General features: G+C 42.3%; 2 protein-coding genes across 4 annotated transcripts in view; one reads left to right on the top strand and one right to left on the bottom strand.

Annotated features, from left to right (window-relative positions):
* LOC121700216 overlaps nt 1-18,441 on the top strand; it is a 1,725,899-nt gene that overhangs the window by 1,105,618 nt on the left and 601,840 nt on the right.
* Nucleotides 14,880-18,441, bottom strand: part of LOC121700226 (SEC14-like protein 1) — a 25,319-nt gene continuing 21,757 nt past the window's right edge. The window contains exons 14-17 of one of the 3 annotated variants that reach the window (XM_042083060.1): nt 17,581-17,823; nt 17,267-17,451; nt 17,096-17,152; nt 14,880-15,551 (exon numbers count right to left, since the gene is read on the bottom strand). In XM_042083060.1, coding sequence (XP_041938994.1) covers nt 15,446-15,551; nt 17,096-17,152; nt 17,267-17,451; nt 17,581-17,823 — 591 coding nt within the window. In that variant the 3' untranslated portion in view covers nt 14,880-15,445. Of the gene's footprint in view, nt 15,552-16,153; nt 16,194-17,055; nt 17,153-17,266; nt 17,452-17,580; nt 17,824-18,441 lie in introns of those variants that run through there. The other 2 variants (XM_042083062.1, XM_042083061.1) reach the window with 2 other exon arrangements.

The following is an 18,441-nucleotide window of genomic DNA, read 5'->3' as shown; positions in this document are numbered from 1 at the left end:
GCCTGATTAAGTTTCGATTTCTGGAGCTCACAAGCCAACGGAAAGTTGCTAGACTAGCCCTGGCATGCCGCTAGGGGCGCGTCTAGATTTCTAGGCTAAGTGTTTGTGACAATACGTCATGATAAATTTGATGTTTGATCGCTGTTTTGGTATGAAGCATCTTTCACGTAATTAATGCGTAGCCTACTCTAGAAAGTGAAAGTAACCTAAGCCTAGGCCTACAATGCACTCCGTGTCTGTGCACGTCCGCAATCGATTACATTCTTCAAATGGAGAACAAATTCCATACACAAACAACAAACATAAATTTGACTTCAGCGGTGACAAGTCTTGTTGCGAGAGAGAGAGAGAGAGAGAGCGCGCACCTGCAAAGTGGTGCTGTGTGCGTGTGTGTGTCTGCATGGGGTTACGTTCGGTTCAAGTCAGAAGTTGGTTCGTCCGGTCCTGCATTCACGCTGCTCCATTATTAGATTAACGTTATCAGACAGCACTGTAAATGTATGCAGGAATTTCTCGCATTATGATGGCTAGGTCTTGAATAAATCATGCGCTATCCTATCCCACGCTGAAATGTAGGCTACGCCCTGTAAACGTTAGTGAACATGTGGGAATTTGGTGACTGTTTTTAATTGTCCTGTTATTCTCGGGATCTACTGGGCAAGTCCTAAAGCTCTACTGGTCGATCGCGATCGACGGGTTGGCAACCACTGATCTAAGCCTTGTTCATTCTCAAGTGTCCACCTCTCTCTGATCAATTTTATTTTCTTGCACATGAGTCACGGGTCACATGGTGCTCCCTGGCCCTGACTGTTTCTGCTTATGACCTTCTCAAACCCTAGTGTTCACCAAGAGCATGTTTTGGACATGCATTTTGGAATGTCTGGAAACTCTGGAATTATTGTGCTATTGTGACACATTAAGCATGTGCCCCGAAGAGTACTCAGCCAAGTTCATTCCATTCGCCCAGATAGATAGATAGATAGATAGATAGATACTTTATTGATCCCCAGGGGAAATTCAAGGTCTCAGCAGCAGCATACATACAACACAAACACATTCTTTAACAGCAGAAAGAGTAATTAAAGTATATAATATAAAAACACAACTAAGCAGTAAGGACAGTAGAAGATAAAGAATATGCTAAATATACTAAAATACAAATTATACTAACACTTAATACAATATATAAAAATATACTAAAATACAATTACAAAAATACAAATTATACTAACACTTAATCGAAATCAATTCTAAAAACAGTATCCACATAGTGGTGATTAATACTGTAAATCAGAGACGCTTGCCATGACTGAGGCAGGGACTGAGCCTGTGATTCTCTGTGCATAGTAAGGTATGGTAAGGTGCTCTAAGGTGCTCTGTGTGAATGAGTGTCATGGTGGTAGTGCAATGGTGATAGTGGTCATGGTGAACAATGCAGAAATAAAGTAAAGTAAAGTCTATATATCTATATATTTAACTATTTAAGAAAATGTATAAGTGTGGCCACAGTTCGGCTGTGGCATGGAGGGGGGGGGGGTTATGCATATGTGCTGATGTGCTAATATAGCACGCAAACAGTGAGGCATAAAGACAGTGGTACAAGTGGCTAGTGAACAGACAGTACCAAACATGGAGGGGGTGAAGAGGCAGACAGACTATGCAGAGAAGTCTATCTCTCCTCTTCCCTTAAGTGAGGCATTGAACAGTTCAATGGCCCTGGGGACAAATGACTTTCTCAGTCTGTCAGTTGTGCAAGGCAGTGAGCGAAGTCTCCAGCTGATCAGGCTCTTCTGCTTAACAATAGTGCTGTGGAGTGGGTGACACTCATTGTCCAAGATGTTGATCAGTTTGTTCAGGGTCCTTTTGTCAGATAGTGAAGTGATGCACTCCAGTTCAGCTCCAACTACAGAGCCAGCTTTCCTTACCAGCCTGTCAATTCGCCCCACATCCTTCTTCCTTGTGCTTCCTCCCCCAGCATACTACTGCATAGAAGAGGACGCTGGCAACAACAGACTGGTAGAACATCCTGAGGAGCTTACTGCACACATTGAAGGACCGCAGCCTCCTCAGGAAGTACAGCCTGCTCTGCCCTTTCTTGTAGAGTGCGTCAGTGTTGGCTGACCAGTCCAGTTTATTATCCAGGTGGAGACCCAGATACTTGTAGGTGCTAACCACCTCCACATTGACCCCATCAATGTGGACTGGTAGCAGAGTGGGCTTAGACCTGCGGAAATCCACCACCATCTCCTTGGTCTTTGAAGTGTTAAGTTGAAGATGATTGAGTTTGTACCATTGCACAAAGTCCTCCACCAGGCTCCTGTACTTCTCCTCCTGCCCGTTCCTGATACACCCCACAATTGCAGTATCATCAGAAAACTTCTGCATGTGGCATGACTCGGTGTTGTAGCAGAAGTCAGATGTGTACAGGGTGAACAGGACTGGAGAGAGCACAGTTCCCTGTGGCGCTCCGGTGCTGCAGATCCGGTGCTGCAGATCACAGTGTCAATGCAAACAGTGCCCATGTCACGTGAGCGCCATTTTGAACATTTTCAGCGCGAAAACGAGGCTGAGGTGGTAGAGAGTTCAAAACATTGTTGCTGTGAGTGAACGTGAATGGATAAAATTAATGCGGAGGAGTGATGTCTTATGGTACTTACTGCTGTGTACCGGGCTGTAATTCTTTTTTTTTTTACATTATGTTTATTGGTTTTAACAACACAAAACAAACAACATACAACAAAAGAACAAGACTCGGCTCACAGACTCAAATATACAAACGTATTTTGCTCATTAATTATATGACGACACAGAATGACAAGATAAATTAACATGAGATTGGAAATGAAATACAATAAATAAAGGTCCTATCCAGTTTTACATGAATCCTCTTATTAGTATGGTTTCAATATTTAACCCCATAAAGGACATGAAAGGTTCCCATGTTCTGCGAAAATTTTTATCTTTATCATGCAATTTACATGTCAGATAATCCAGTGATATATATTCTATTACAACTTTATGCCACTGTGTTCTAGAGGGGGGTTTGTCAGTTATCCAATTTAATAAGATGCATTTCCTAGCACAGAAAGTTAACATTTTATATAATTTCTCTTTGTATTTATCATTAATAAAACAGTTTGTTATCCCAAGTAACATGCAAAGAGGATCACATTGTAGTGACATGGATAAAATCCTGTTTATATCTTGCCCCACCATATTCCAAAAATGTTTAATTTTCCAACATGACCACAGGCAATGGGTGAGACTCCCTATGTCTATTTTACACTTAGGACAGTGGGGGGAGAGGTCAGCACTGAACTTATGACGCTGGGAGGGGGATATATGAGCTCTGTGCTGTTTTAATTGAACTGCTTTAACCCTGTTGCAGATCCTCAAGGTCCTTGCATTATTCCATGCCTCATCCCACTCCTCATCTGTAATCTCCACACCGAGTTCTCCTTCCCATTTATCTTTTAGGTGTAAAGTGCCAGTAGTGACATATTCCTTAAGCAGTCTATAAAAGAAACCTATGGAGTGGCCTGTTTGAAGTGAAAAGAGCTGTCGCTCTATGCATGAACTGCTTTGGTCAGTAAGAATTGTTGTATCTTTTTTAATGAAATCTCTTAGTTGAAGGTATCGGAAAAAATCCTGTTTAGGAATATCATACTTTTCACTTAACTGACTAAAGGACATCAATGTATCTCCAACCAATACATCACCTAGCCTGGAGATCCCTTTAGTATTCCAGATCTGAAAACCAGGATCTGTTATTCCTGGCAAAAAGTCTAAGTTACCACATATTGGTGTAAAAAACAGAAGTGGATTTATGTCTACCCTCCAATCTTCTAATTACCTTCCAGGCCTTGACAGTATAGACTGTAATTGGATTATGACATGCATTAACTAAAGGTTTTCTTAAAAATAAGAGGTTTACAAGAGGTAGTTTGGACATAGAACTTTCTATATCCAACCATATGGACAAAGGATCTTTGCGTATCCAGTCAGTGATAAAGCGGAGGTGTGCACTAAACTGATATTTCCTAATATCGGGGAGGTCAAGACCACCCTCTGACGATGGAAGGCACATGGTTGCTAAACTGGGGCGGGGCTTCTTCTTTGCCCATATGAAGGAGCTAAACCAACTGTTCAAGCTTTTAAGGGTTTTATGAGACAAAAGAACTGGAATCATCTGAACAGGGTAAAGCAATCTACTGTAGGCAAAACATTCATTTTCAGGAGAGCCACACGTCCCAGCCAAGAGATGGGTAGTGTATTCCATCTCTCCAGATCCAATCTAATGCTTTCAAACAAAGGGGTGAAATTAGTTTTATACATTTGATCAAACTCTGGGGTTATATACAGTGGGTCCCCGTTAAGTTTGGACGGGTTCCTTCATGAATCACGATCCCCATTTTCTCAGCAGAAATGGCACAAACTGCAGTTGACACAAACAACCACAAGGTGTCACTTGGGTGCCACTACTATTTTTGATGCGACTGACTTACTGCTTCCATGATGCAGCGGGGGCACGGGAACTTAAATTGATCACGGTAGTTTAAGCTTACACTTGACAAAACATTCTAATATGAAAATGTAGATGCAATTGTTGTAAAATGGTGCAGCTCCTTTAAGAAAGCACCGTGTGCAGGGATGGAGAGAGAGAAAGCGAGAGGGGATAGGCCTATGTGTGTTAGAACTAAGCGTGTGGAAAAAGTACGTGCTGTTGAGACTGAAGCGAGTCATATTCAAAATAATGCAAAAAAAAAGCAATTATCCTCATTCATTGCAACCAAAGCATGACTGCTTGCCGACGTTCAAACGAAAAATATATCAAAGCACCTTTTGCGTTTGAATGTAGCACGAAAAAAAATTTAAACAGCTGGACAAATGATTTAGCTAATTGATTATATAACCTGTACACCAGCAATTGTTGAACATTTACCTGTACAAGTACATTGACAGTAGCCCAGCCTAACAGCATGTTGTAGGCCTACTGTAGAAATTTCACTTAAATTGCAACCGCAACATGCCTGCTTGCCAACGTTCAAACGACAACGAAAAAGATAATAAAACAACAAGAGGGTTGAGTCTGAATGACACTGAGTTTTTAGACACTGAGTTTTTGTAGTTAAGAAATATTTTCGTATAAAAAAAATGGTCATTCTTCAATCTCCTTCACTGACGCCTATGGAAAAGGCTTAACGTCCCAAAACAACGATCAATGATCATCAAATTTCTCTCTCACATTGCTCCTCATAACCATCTATAAAAAAGTGTTTTTTCTTTTCTTTTTGAGCACATCCGAATCCCAGGACATAACGCACTGGACCTTATAATAGGCTCGAGATATAATTCCAAAGGGGGCAGATATGGGCCACTGCACTTAAAACTTAAAAAGATGAAGCTTTCCGGACTTTGAAATTGCGATCAGTGACTGGCATCGGGTGAACGAAGCTTTTCGAAGTTGAACAGGCTATTAAAAACTATTTACGCACCTCCATGTCACAGGAGAGACTGGGCTCTCCCTTCTATGAAAAAGACGTTAGGCTACCTGCAAACTGGCCTATGATTCCATTGCTGAGTTTGCGGCAAAGCAAGAAAATGTTTTTTTTCCTGAGTCAGGATATGGCGAGTCAGTGTAATTTATTTGTCCAATGTTAGCCTATAGATACAGACCAGTACATCTTATCAATAGTTTGAATGTCGTGTGTGTTTCTGCACATTGACAAATACCGTTCAGCACAATGATTCATGCCCAATGAATTCCCCCTGTTAAAGTGTTCGCCTTTGTTACACTATTTGGTTTCGTGATGTAGCCTATGATAAACACCATATGGCCAAATATGTGACTCAGCTAATGTTATAGGCTATACAATTGAATTTCCCCTCTTAAAGGCAAGCTGGTGTAGCTTATTAGACTAGGCTACTATTAAAATACACCGACGGTAGCCTTGGCTATGTGTAAAGTAAGCTATCGCATGATTTCATGCACGTAAGTGAAAAGGGCCTTGCATCTGTCAAGTTCGCACAGGGCCTCGCATCCCCTTGCGACGGCCCTGCAGCTCCTCCTAAGACAGCGAGGAAAAAGTTAAAATACGCGATAAACCCGGGAAAAGTTGACAGGTTTGTTTCGGTCCCGGTGATTATTTGTGAAATTGTGCAAACGACAGCCTTTTCAAGGCATTTCAAGGAAGGAGTCGTAGCATGCAAGCTCCCAAATTGACCCAGTAGCCTAAGGCATCAATACATTGTTGGGACTGGGGAGGATCATGCGTTTTTTCTCAATCACTTTGGAGGGTCATAGAAAAAATTCTTGCTGGCGAGGGAGGGTCACGTCTTTTTTGACTAACGCTCCCAAAACTCCTCCGGTAGCCCCTTAATTAAATAAATAACGAACAGTCCCTAATTGATTAATAGCCTAGGCCTACACCAGCAATTGTTGAACATTGACCTGTACAGGACATTGACAGTAGCCCAGCCTAACAAGCAAATGTTGCAAAATACATCAAAAGACGCAATTAATCAGAAATAAATAATGTAATCTGCATCGCTTTATTTAACAAACTGCAAGCAACAAGAGCATTGAGTTCGCTGTAAGGCCAAACCCAAGAGCAAAGCCTATCTGTTAAGGCAGTCGATAGGCTTTATAACGAGCTGTGTGCCTGGAAAGACGATAGATGACGGCTCTGGTCATCCCATACCCTCCCCCCACTTCCTGTAGCCTACCATTATGAAGGCCTGTAGCCTAAAACGACTCGTTGCCGTTTTGTGACATTAAGCTTTTTCACGTTAAGCCCCCCTCCCCCATCCCCTTCTTTCACAAGCAGTGGGGGAGCGCGGGGCACAAAGTAACACTTTTTGGAAGACAAAGGAGGGTTCTCCGCGCTTCTGTCGTTTGGCCACAATCCGTTGCAACCAGGCCAGGACAGATATTTTAGAGAGGAGAGACGCCGGTGCAGCTCAGATGTCTTCTTAATTTTCTTTATTCTTCAGTAAAAGCTGCAGAACATTATTAAACTTTGACTAACATTTCGATGTGTCGATGTTTTTGACTAACGAACATCGAAACGTTAGTCAAAGTTTAATAATGTTCTGCACCTTTTACTAAAGAATAAAGAAAATTAAGAAGACATCTGAGCTGCACCGGCGTCTCTCCTTCTCTTTTTGGCTTTGGCTAAATATTTCTAAAATCATTTGAGTTTCACTAGTCACATGTTTTAACAAGCAACACTTGTTATTGAACTAATAACAGACGTGTGTCGAAAATTGACTTTATTTTCCATACGGAGAAATAACATATGCAGAGTCTAACCAAGGTCAATCTTGCCAAAAAAGCCCTCAAACCTGAAAACACATGAGGCAAAAGTGCAAAACATCACAAAACGAACTAAACTAACACGCGCATATTTTTGTATTGCAATCATTGTAGCCTACAGTTGTAACAGCGCGTAACAGTCGTTTTACTCCCCGGATGCGCTCATTATAAAGAACGTTTAACGTGTCCCAAAAACAGCTATCAATTAATCACCAAACGTATTATAAACAAGTATTGCCAGGAGCAACACCTTGCAAAAAATTATAACAATAGGCCTAGGCCTTTATATGGCTCTGCTCCTGCCTAGATTGGAACTCAGAACTACCTGAAAGTTGCAGACCTGTTCTGGAAATACGTGCATTAACCCACTCGACCGTCAGACAACGCTATCTGCTTCGAGTAGCCTATTGGGTAGGACTGTAGCCTACACTGGTTGCTGTGGCACAGTCTTGAGTGACCGAATTCGTTTTTCTTTGTCATATGAATGCTGTCATTTTGTTAACATTACTGTTAAGGAGATGCTGTAGGCAAAGTCTATATTTCAACCTCGTTAGTGTAGTAAAAAAAATCAGAACTATTCACAAGGTTTCTGGGCAGCATATTTATGTTCTGTTAGCAAGCGAACTTCTCATGACTACCGACAAAGTAGCCTACTGCCAGCTGACGAAGCTCTCATTTTAAAACATTACTGAGAGACAGACACTGTACAATCAAGAAATCTTGCCACTGAATCCAAAACTATGTTTAACATTATGTACAAGGCTTAGGCTACAGTGGACTAGCATGTTGCAGGGGCTGCTAAAAACACAGAGAAACGCACTGAAAACTCGGCCAATCACAGCCCTTGCTGTCGAATGCGCCGTCTGGTTCGACCGTGGAACTCCACAGCGGACTATGCTGCCCCCAAGCGGCTGCAGTTGTACTTACATTTCACCATTCACCATGATCGTGAATGAAGTGTCAATTTTTAACTGGGACCCACTGTATATCCCTAAATAAACAAAGCCAGACGGGGACCACCTGAAGGGGAATGGACATAGGGTTTTTGGTTGATACTTCAGACTACCCAGGGGCATTGCTTCTGATTTGTCAAAGTTTATTTTATATCCTGAGAAGGCACTGCATTTACTAGTATCAATGAGATTAGGGATAGACACCTCAGGCCTAGTCATAAAGACCAGGACATCATCTGCATAAAGGGTTATCTTATGCTGTCTATTGATAATTGGTAGACCACAGATGTCCTCTTTTTTCCTGATTGCCTCTGCCAAGGGTTCTATAACAAGAGCGAACAAAAGAGGGGAAAGGGGGCAGCCCTGTCTAGTGCCTCTCTGTATGCAAAAATTAGGAGATCGCAATCCATTAGTTAGAACAGAGGAGAGAGGATTATTGTAAAGTAATCGAACCCAACTGATACATTTTTCACCTAAGCCAAACTTGTCTAACACATAAAAAAGAAAGGGCCATTCGACACGGTCGAACGCCTTCTCTGCATCCAGAGAGACGACCACACCATCCATTGACTGTTGATGGAACTTTTGAATAGTGTTCAGCAATCTACGCATGTTATTGCATGAACTACGGCCTTTAATGAAGCCAGTTTGGTCTTCATGAATGAGCACAGGGAGTAGGCCTTCTAATCGTGTAGCCAATATTTTAGAAAGAATCTTTAAATCTACATTTAATAAAGATATTGGCCTGTAGGAGGCGCACTGCTCTGGTTGTTTTCCTTTTTTCAGAAGCAACGAAATGTTGGCCTTCCTCAGAGACGCTGGCAGGATGCCCCTTTCTAAGGAATCTTGTAACATGTTCAGCAGAGGTTCAGCTAATAGATTCTGGAATTCTTTATAAAACTCACTACTCAGCCCGTCAGGCCCAGGTGCTTTCCCAGAGTGCAATGCACTAATAGCATACAGTACCTCCTCTCTGGTTATGGGCGCATTAAGTCTGAACTTTTGATCCTCTGCCAGTTTTGGAAGACTGAGAGAGGAGAAAAAGGTATCCATTAAATCTGAGGTATCCTGCTTTAAGTCCGAATGGTAAAGATTTTCATAAAAGCTCCTAAATGTGTCATTTATGGCTACATAGTCAAACATCTGCTCACCTGTATCATCTATAATTGAAGGGATCATTTTAGAATCTGATTTTTTCTTTGTTAGATAAGCCAGATATCGCCCAGCCTTATCACCCTGCTCGTATAATCTTTGTTTAGCAAATCTAATTTGGGCCTCTGCGTGTTCTGTTGAAAGGGAATCTAAGGCTGAGCGTAATGCAGAAATTTCTTTAAGTCTCTTTGATGAAGGTTTCATAATGTAGTCCCTTTCAGTCATCTTAAGCCTAGATTCCAAAATGTTTATTTGGTCAGCCTGCCTGCGCCTCTTACTGGACACATACGATATGATGAGACCTCTTGCAAAGGCTTTAGAGGTTTCCCAAAGAAGTGATGGGTCTTCAGTAGAAGCTGTATTGATAGATAAAAAGGATTGGAATTCTTCCGTGAAATAAGATACAAATTTGTGGTCTGTCAGAATTAAAGGGTTAAACCTCCAATATCTCGTTTGTGGGACTGGATTTCCAACTTGATACTGGATAAAAACAGCAGCATGGTCTGCGCTGCGCTGCCTATAGAGCTACAAGTAATTGATTGAAATAAAGGTTCAGGAACAAAGAAATAGTCTATCCGTGTATGACATTTATGAACTTTTGAAAAGAAGGTATATTCTTTATCCGCTGGGTGTTGGGCACTCCATATATCTATGTAATCTAGATCCTCACAAAGGGCATTAATGAATTTAGAGGTGAGAGGTGGACATTCGCCCCCTGCAGGATATTTGTCAATACAAGGGTTTAAATGACAGTTAAAATCTCCTCCTACAAAACTATTCCTGACATTGAGATCGGCTAATTCAGAGAATGCTGTGCTAGAAATTCACTAGGATGGCCAGGTGGGTAGTAAACATTCATAATGGCAATCACTTCTCCATACAATTCACCTTTGATAATGACATACCGTCCTAATTTATCTTTAATGCAGTGTGTGACTTTAAATGGTAAGTTTTTCTGGAACAAAATAGCAACTCCCCTGCTCCTTGATGTAAAAGAAGAAAAAAAAATCTGATCATACCCCCCTTGCTGCAACTTTAAATGTTCTATTTCGTTTAAATGGGTCTCTTGCAACAAAGCAATATGAACCCCCTCCCGTCTAAGGTAAGCCAGTACTTTTCGCCGCTTAACAGGTGTATGGATACCATTAACATAAGTACACAATTTAAGTAAGGGCATAGTCATTTTAAATCACAAAATACAAAAAATAAAACCAAAATATAATCTGAGCCCACTGCCTGTACATTAAGATATAATTTGAGTGGAATGTAAGCCGAGTACTAAACATCAAACAACTAACGAACAACAAACAGACATATGCCAAACAGCATACTGGCATTAGGCCTAAAACTAAACACTGTCCTTCTCTAGTCAAGAGATGTCAAGCGAAGGGGTTCCCTAACGACAGAAGACAGATCTGCTCGGTGTGCTGCGCGGTAGCGCCTTTATCCAGCCCGTACTGTAAAGTTCAATATACTCACGTCATCGCGTGGATCTCACATGAAAGCAGTCCTCCAGAATAAAAAACAGAAAAGGAAGGAAGGAAAAAAAAATTAATAGTATAGAAAATAAAGAGGCAGGAAATTCTTGAGGCTTAGGAGCCACCATCACCACTGGTCAGATCGAGGGAGTCGATGTATTTCTCCACCATATCCGGATCTTGGAATAGTTTCGTTGAGGCTCGGAAGGTGACTCTTAACGATGCTGGGTAGACTTGAGAGTATGTAGCTCCGATGGCTTTCAGACGTTTCTTCACCCCGTCAAATCTTTTACGTTTGCGGAGAACGGCAGCTGAGAAGTCTTGGAAGATCATCACAGTGGAATTATCGTGTTTCAAAACTTGATTTTTAGTCCCGATGTTCCACGAAGCACCATCACCCTTTGCTTATCCTGATAATTATGGAATCTCACCAAAATCGATCGTGGTTTCTGGGCGGTGGGGGAGGGCAAGGGTGCTAGGGAGCGATGTGCTCTTTCCAGCTTAATCCTGCCTGTTTTAGTTTCGATGTTCAAGATTTTAGGTAGCCAGGATTCAAAAAAACGTGTTGGATTATCACCCTCCACACCCTCTGGTAGTCCAACAATTTTTCCTCCGACCTCTATTCTCCAAATCATCGACATGTTCGCTTAAATCCGCCACCTGTTGTTCTAGTGCCTTCATCTTGCTATCCATTGGGCCCACAGAATAGTGGATAGTAAAAATTTGTTATTTTTGTATACATATGTGTTAGTGATACTGGTAACATTGGTGAGGAAAACATTTCAGATAGGCCTCTGCATGATGAGGAAAAGTGAGTTACCTGGTAATCTACAGGGCTGCTGGATTGCATTTATCAATAATACTAACACATGTTACTTTGATCAAGTTGGTAGGCCTATTTTATGGTAAATGAAATGGTAGGATCAGTTACACAAGCTGATGACAGACTATTGTTTGTGCTCTGTATCAATTGCATGGTTTTATGAAATGCCTAAATAATATGTTTATATATTTGTAATCTCATGTCCTTTTTGTCTTTCTCTCATACAGTTCCATACAGGTTTCAGAGGCAGTGCCTGACCATGACTATGTGGTGAACTCCTTGTCTGTGGAAGAACAGCTTGAAGCGGCAAAGAGAGAGATTGCCCGTCTGGAGGAGAAAAAACAAAGTTTGAGACGGGAGCAGTTTAATCTCCAACGTTTCCAGTGTGAGCCACAGTTGATAATGTTTTACACTGGATTTAAAGATTATGACACACTGAAAGCAGTCTTCCTAGCTTTAAAACCCACAGCAGAGTCAATGATTAGATGGAGTCAAATGCAAAGGTTAAATCACAATGAAGACCACATTGTGAAACCGGGGTTCCATGCCCAGCACCTATGTCTCTTTGACCAGTTTTTTCTTTTCCTTTGTCGTGTGCGGCAAGGTTTTTTTGCTGTTGATTTAGCTGTGCGGTTTAGCGTATCACCAACGACAGTCAGTAGGACCTGCATAACATGGGGGAACTACTTGTTCTTCATGCTAAGCACACTGCCAATATGGCCAAGTAGAGAGGCTATTAATGAAATGATGCCACCATCCTTTAAAAGGACATTCCCCAACACACGGGTAGTGCTAGATTGTACCGAGATCCATATTCAAACGGCAAGCTCAAAGGTTCTGAATTCGGTCACATACTCCCATTACAAGGGTACCACAACACTAAAGTCATTGATTGGCATTACTCCTTTTGGTACTATTAGCCTAGCCAGCAATCTATATGCAGGTTCCATCTCAGATAAAGAAATCACCGAAGAGTCTGGCATTCTCAGCCTCTTACAGCCAGGAGCCGAAGTCTTGGCAGATAAGGGATTTCTTATCAAAGACCTCCTTGCTGACATAAATGTAAAACTTATAATTCCAACATTCTTGGGGCCAAGTGGGCAGTTCTCCAAAGAAGAAATTACACACACACAAGAGATTGCCCGCTTGAGGATTCACGTAGAGAGGGAAATCAGGCGTATTAAAGAGTATCATATATTTGATGGCGTCATGCCCCTTTCACTGTGTGGTTCAGTTAACCAGTTATGGACTGTTTGTGCTCTACTTACTAACTTTCAGGGACCTATCTTTTAATCCTGTTTAACATGCATTTACAACACTCTGTCAGACATCTTGCACGCACGCACATACATACACACACACTCACCCACATTAGAAAAATGACCGATTGATTGATAGATTGAATAGAGGGTTAAATGAAGAGTTCTCATAGTGAAATGTTTTTTCATGCTGGAATGTCTCTTTACACACTGGAAGATTTGTTCATACTGGATGTTTTTTATACTGGATCTTTTCATACTAGAATGTGTATTTTTACACTAATATGTGTCTCAACACTGAATGTATCTCAATACTGAATGTATCTTGCATGTGACGTAAGATTGTAGTTTCCACATTAGATCATATGAATCCATGTATGTATTTTTTCTATCATAAAATATGAACATATACCTGATATAATTTGTGTACTGAACAATTTGCACTAATAAACAGTGTATTAACCATTTTAAAACATTGTCAAACTATTTGTTTTGGGGTTAACACAAACGTAGAAGCTTTTATTTACACAGGGCAGGCAGAAAATGCTCAAAGAAAAAATGGTCCACCTTTGTCTTCATCTGCTCCCATTTGCCAAAAAATATGTTAGGTTAGTTTATCAACCATCTCTCAGTCTCTAGAGCCTCTGAGAACAGGTGGCTGCGCACCAGAGCTTTGAGGAGACAGTGACAGATCACGAACAAAGCTATTTTTGTCTTTAATTGTTTCGTTGGAAAATACCATTTCAATGTCGGAATGTTAGGGAGACCTGTGGCTTGTAGAAAATGGGTTCAAAACTTACATCACTGAATGTAGGGTTAAGGGATTGGTCATATTCCGAGAAAATGTTCATTTCTCCCATAGGAATACATAGGCACTGGACCTCCCGCTAGACTCCTAAATGGGCGTGACAGCTTCGAACCCCACGTCACAACGTGCCAGAATTTACCCTCTTATGAATCGTCTCGCTTTATCAACCATCTCTGGTGTTATGCTTAAGTAATATAGCACGAGTGAGAGTAGGGTTGGTCATGGATATTCCCACGGGTGTTGTTCGGCCGTAGTCACGAGGCCGGAGGCCGAGTGTCGCAGGTAACAACAGCCGTGGGAATATCCATGACCAACCCACCAACCGACCAACACCCCATTATTGTTTAAAAATGTTAATTCCGACATCGTTCTTACGCATCAAAAAATAGTTCCCTTTTCAATAGACCGCGTCTTGGTTGCTAGGTAACCAACATTCCAGACCCCTCGTTACGGGTCTTTGTGGTTTACATGTCTTCTTGAAAGAAATGTTGAAGCTGAAATGAAAGTCGGGCTGAAATCACATTCATATCTAGGTTTGCTGCATGCATGTTACAAGGACACTGGGCCATGTCATGTAAGGGACATGGTACTGCAAAAAAACGGAAACATAGTCTACATTGCAGAACCACTCAACTTTATTAATGTATAGTGAATAAATGTTACACTACTGTGCACAGCCTGATGTGACGATGCTAGCACGTTAGCAGCGGTTAGCTAATTATGCTAACGTTAGTTCTACAAGTCTCCTCCAAGTGACAATCATATTATACACAATGCTGGCAATGCTGAGAACAATTAGCATCCTCGTTTATCTTACTTACATTGAGTTGACTGTGTGGCTTAATCCACAGATGTGGTGAAGCACTGTTTCGTTATGGTTTGCTAAGGAGTAACCCATTGCTTGAAATAGTGGAGAGCTGGGTGTCAAATCTTTGCATTGTATCGCGGAGTGATTTATTATTAGCTGTGCTGAGTCTGAGTTGAAATGTCCAGGGATATTCCAACTCATGGAACGTCTCTCGGCCAATCAGAAACAAATAAATAGTTCCATAGAACCCAATTGTTGTATAAAAAGATTTATAAAACCAGTCTGCACAAAAAATATACAATTTTAATATAATGTACAACAAATACATGTTGGGAGTTGACGGGAGTTGATCTAGGCTAAAAGATTGGCTGTGTGTGTGTGTGTGTGTGTGTGTGTGTGTGTGTGAGTGAGAGAGAGAGTGATTTAATATGTACAGTTAGAAGAGGTCATTGTGCACTTTCCAGGTCCAGGACAAACATGTGTCCAATTATGCATAAGAAAAGAAGTCCACACAGTATATAGCATGACAACATAAAACAACAGAGAGGAAAGAGTCAGAAGCGCCGACTCCTTTTTAGAGCGTTTTGAGAATTAATTGGTGACTGCTGGGTGATGTCCATGTTGAGTCCATTTTAATACAAATATATAACTAATGCACCGGGCAGTTGACAGAAAAGTTGGTCTAGGCTAGACGATTGGCTATTTGAGTGTGTGTGTGTGTGTAAGAATGAGCATGTGTGTGGTGTGTGTGTGAGCCGTCTATCTATACAGTCCATTTGATTCATGCTTCTTCCATAGTCCTGACTGGCTGTCACTCCACCTCCTACTTGGCTTCTGATTGGTCTGCTACTACCTGGAGAGGGTGGAGCTGGACTGTGATTGGCTAGAGGAGGTGGTGGCGGAGCTGAACTGGGAGAAGCCACTGTGACTGGATTCCAGACTAGACATGGAACCCCTGAGAGAGAGAAAGAGAGAGAGAGAGAGGGAGAAAGAAAGAGGGAGAGAGAGAGAAAGAGGAGGGTGGAGAGAGAGAGAGAAAGAGGGAGGGAGAGAGAAAGAGGAGGGTGGAGAGAGAGAGAGAGAAAGAGGGAGGGAGGGGGGGGGCACATTTTTTTCATGTTACTTTTACTATTCATTATTTGGTTAGACTAGTGTAGTTGTGTAGTGGTTAGACTAGTGTGTAGTAGTTGTGTAGTTGTTAGACTAGTGTAGTTGTGTAATGATTAGACTAGTGTAGATGTGTAGTTGTGTAGTGGTTAGACTAGTGTAGTTGTGTAGTGGTTAGACTAGTGTAGTTGTGTAGTGGTTAGACTAGTGTAGTTGTGTAGTGGTTAGACTAGTGTAGTTGTGTAGTGGTTAGACGAGTGTAGTTGTGTAGTGGTGAGACTAGTGTAGTTGTGTAGTTGTGTAGTGGTTAGACTGGTGTAGTTGTGTAGTGGTTAGACTAGTGTAGTGGTTAGACTAGTGTAGTTGTGTAGTGGTTAGACTAGTGTAGTTGTGTAGTGGTGAGACTAGTGTAGTTGTGTAGTTGTGTAGTGGTTAGACTGGTGTAGTTGTGTAGTGGTTAGACTGGTGTAGTTGTGTAGTGGTTAGACTAAGGCGGAAACTCAGGCGAGCAAGTGCTCCACCAGCCATCATGACCACATTCTACCGAGGCACCATTGAGAGCATCCTCTCCAGCTGTATCGCTGTGTGGGGCGGAAGCTGCACTGAATACAACAGGAAAGCCCTGCAGCGCATAGTGAACACAGCTGGAAGGATTATTGGTGCCTCACTCCCCTCCCTGAAGGACATTTACACCACCCACCTCACCCGCAAGGCGACCAAAATTGTGAGTGATGCAAGTCACCCCGCTCACAATCTGTTCGATCTACTGCCCTCTGGGAAGAGGTACAGAAGCCTGCGCTCCCGCACTACCAGACTCACCAACAGCTTCATACACCAAGCTGTAAGGATGCTGAACTCTCTCCCTCCTCTCCCCCCTCCACCCTCAGCTACATAACATCCTGGACATTGGACCCACAATGGCCGCGTGCACTACTCCACTTGCACACTTGCACACTTGTACACTTTACAACTTGTTGTTGTTGTCCTGAAAACACAACACTTCTGCTGCTCTTACATAACTTGCACAACTATGTCACTTTCTTTCTTAGGTCAAACAGAACTACCCAAGCCTTTTATTGGCCTGACTTTGCACTAGTATTTTATTGACTGTCTATGCACAATTTCAACCAAATTTTGCTGCTCTTATTATTTTTTTTCATTATTATATGTGCCCTCTTATTTACTTACTTTTTTTGTTTACTTGAATGTTATGTTTGTCTGTGGACTTAAATTGGTAAAATATGTCTTGTCTTCACCGTGGGATAGTGAGAAACGTAATTTCGATCTCTTTGTATGTCTGGAACATGTGAAGAAATTGACAATAAAGCTGACTTTGACTTTGACTTTGACTAGTGTAGTTGTGTAGTAGTTGTGTAGTGTAGTGTTGCTGACCTGAAGTCGCGGGACTGCAGCACCTCTGTGTAGTAGTTGTGTAGTGTAGTTGTGTACCTGAAGTGGCGGGACTGCAGCACCTCTGTGTAGTAGTTGTGTAGTGTAGTTGTGTACCTGAAGTGGCGGGACTGCAGCACCTCTGTGTAGTAGTTGTGTAGTGTAGTTGTGTACCTGAAGTCGCGGGACTGCAGCACCTCTGTGTAGTAGAGAACCCTGCAGCGGTGTGGCGCCCCCTGGAGGGAGGCCAGCATATCGTCCACGCGCGCCAGACTCGACCCCGAGCACGCCGCCGCCGCGCTGCCATGGAAACGCCACTGCAGGATGTAGAACCCAGGCCAGCGAGTCACGTGAGTGCCCTGAGAACCCCAAAAGCGGAGATCAGCACGGAATGACAGAACAGCAGGCCACTTCAAATTCAGCACTGCTGTCCATCCGAGGACAATCATAGACCAGAGCATTAGCTGGCTTAACACACGCACACACACCTGTATACTCTCCCCCTCTCTGCAGGTGAGTGCCGTCTCCACCTTGCTGTAGTCCTGACCCAGCACCCACGACCTGTCGATCAGCTGTGTGTTGTTGCCGGCGGCGCCCGGGGGGGCGTGTGCGTGTGTGTGTGACCCCTGGGGTGTGCGCCGCGAGTGGAAGATGTTGAAGACGACGTCGCCTTTACACACGTCGAAGTCCCAGGTGATGACCGACGAGGGCTCACTGATCTTGATCAGAACCTGAGGACAACAGGAAGTGATGTCAGAGTGATTGACAGCACATAACACACAGCAACGTTAGACTTCTGACTTAGTACCCTGTGATTATCAGTAGATGGTATGAGTTCCACTTTTCTATGTTTATTTTCCATATTAGGGGCCCGAGTTAGGAGGCGATATAGGTAGCGGGAAGCTACGCCAAGCTGTGTCCTCTTTGGTGAAGTGAATTTGAATAAACCAATCACATGCATTGTTACATTCTGATCTATTTATCTACCTTTTATTAATTAACTTGGGCCCGAATCTGCCTACTTTGTGTGTGTGACTTCGCTCGGGCCACCATGCGCATGCACTCTCGGCAAAATACACTATCAAACTTGCACCCTACCTAATAATTACAACTTTAACAACACAAATATTTTTTTTTTTTTTGTTTAATTTTTTCTATCTTGTAACAGCTTCCCCCCAAATCATCTTCATGTTTATCTGACCGAGTCACATCTCCCTCTGCCTCCCATAGTATGAATATATGACTCTTCAATAACTACCAGTAAATGACTACCAGTGTGTGTATGTGTGTGTGTATCATGTGTGTGCATGTGATGTGCATCAGTGTGTGTGTGTGTTTGTGTGTCTGTA

The sequence above is a fragment of the Alosa sapidissima genome, chromosome 24 (genome assembly GCF_018492685.1).
Source record: "Alosa sapidissima isolate fAloSap1 chromosome 24, fAloSap1.pri, whole genome shotgun sequence".
Lineage (NCBI taxonomy): Eukaryota > Metazoa > Chordata > Actinopteri > Clupeiformes > Clupeidae > Alosa > Alosa sapidissima.
The sequence above is the reverse complement of the archived record's forward strand: the minus strand, read 5'-3'. Positions and strand labels throughout refer to the sequence as shown.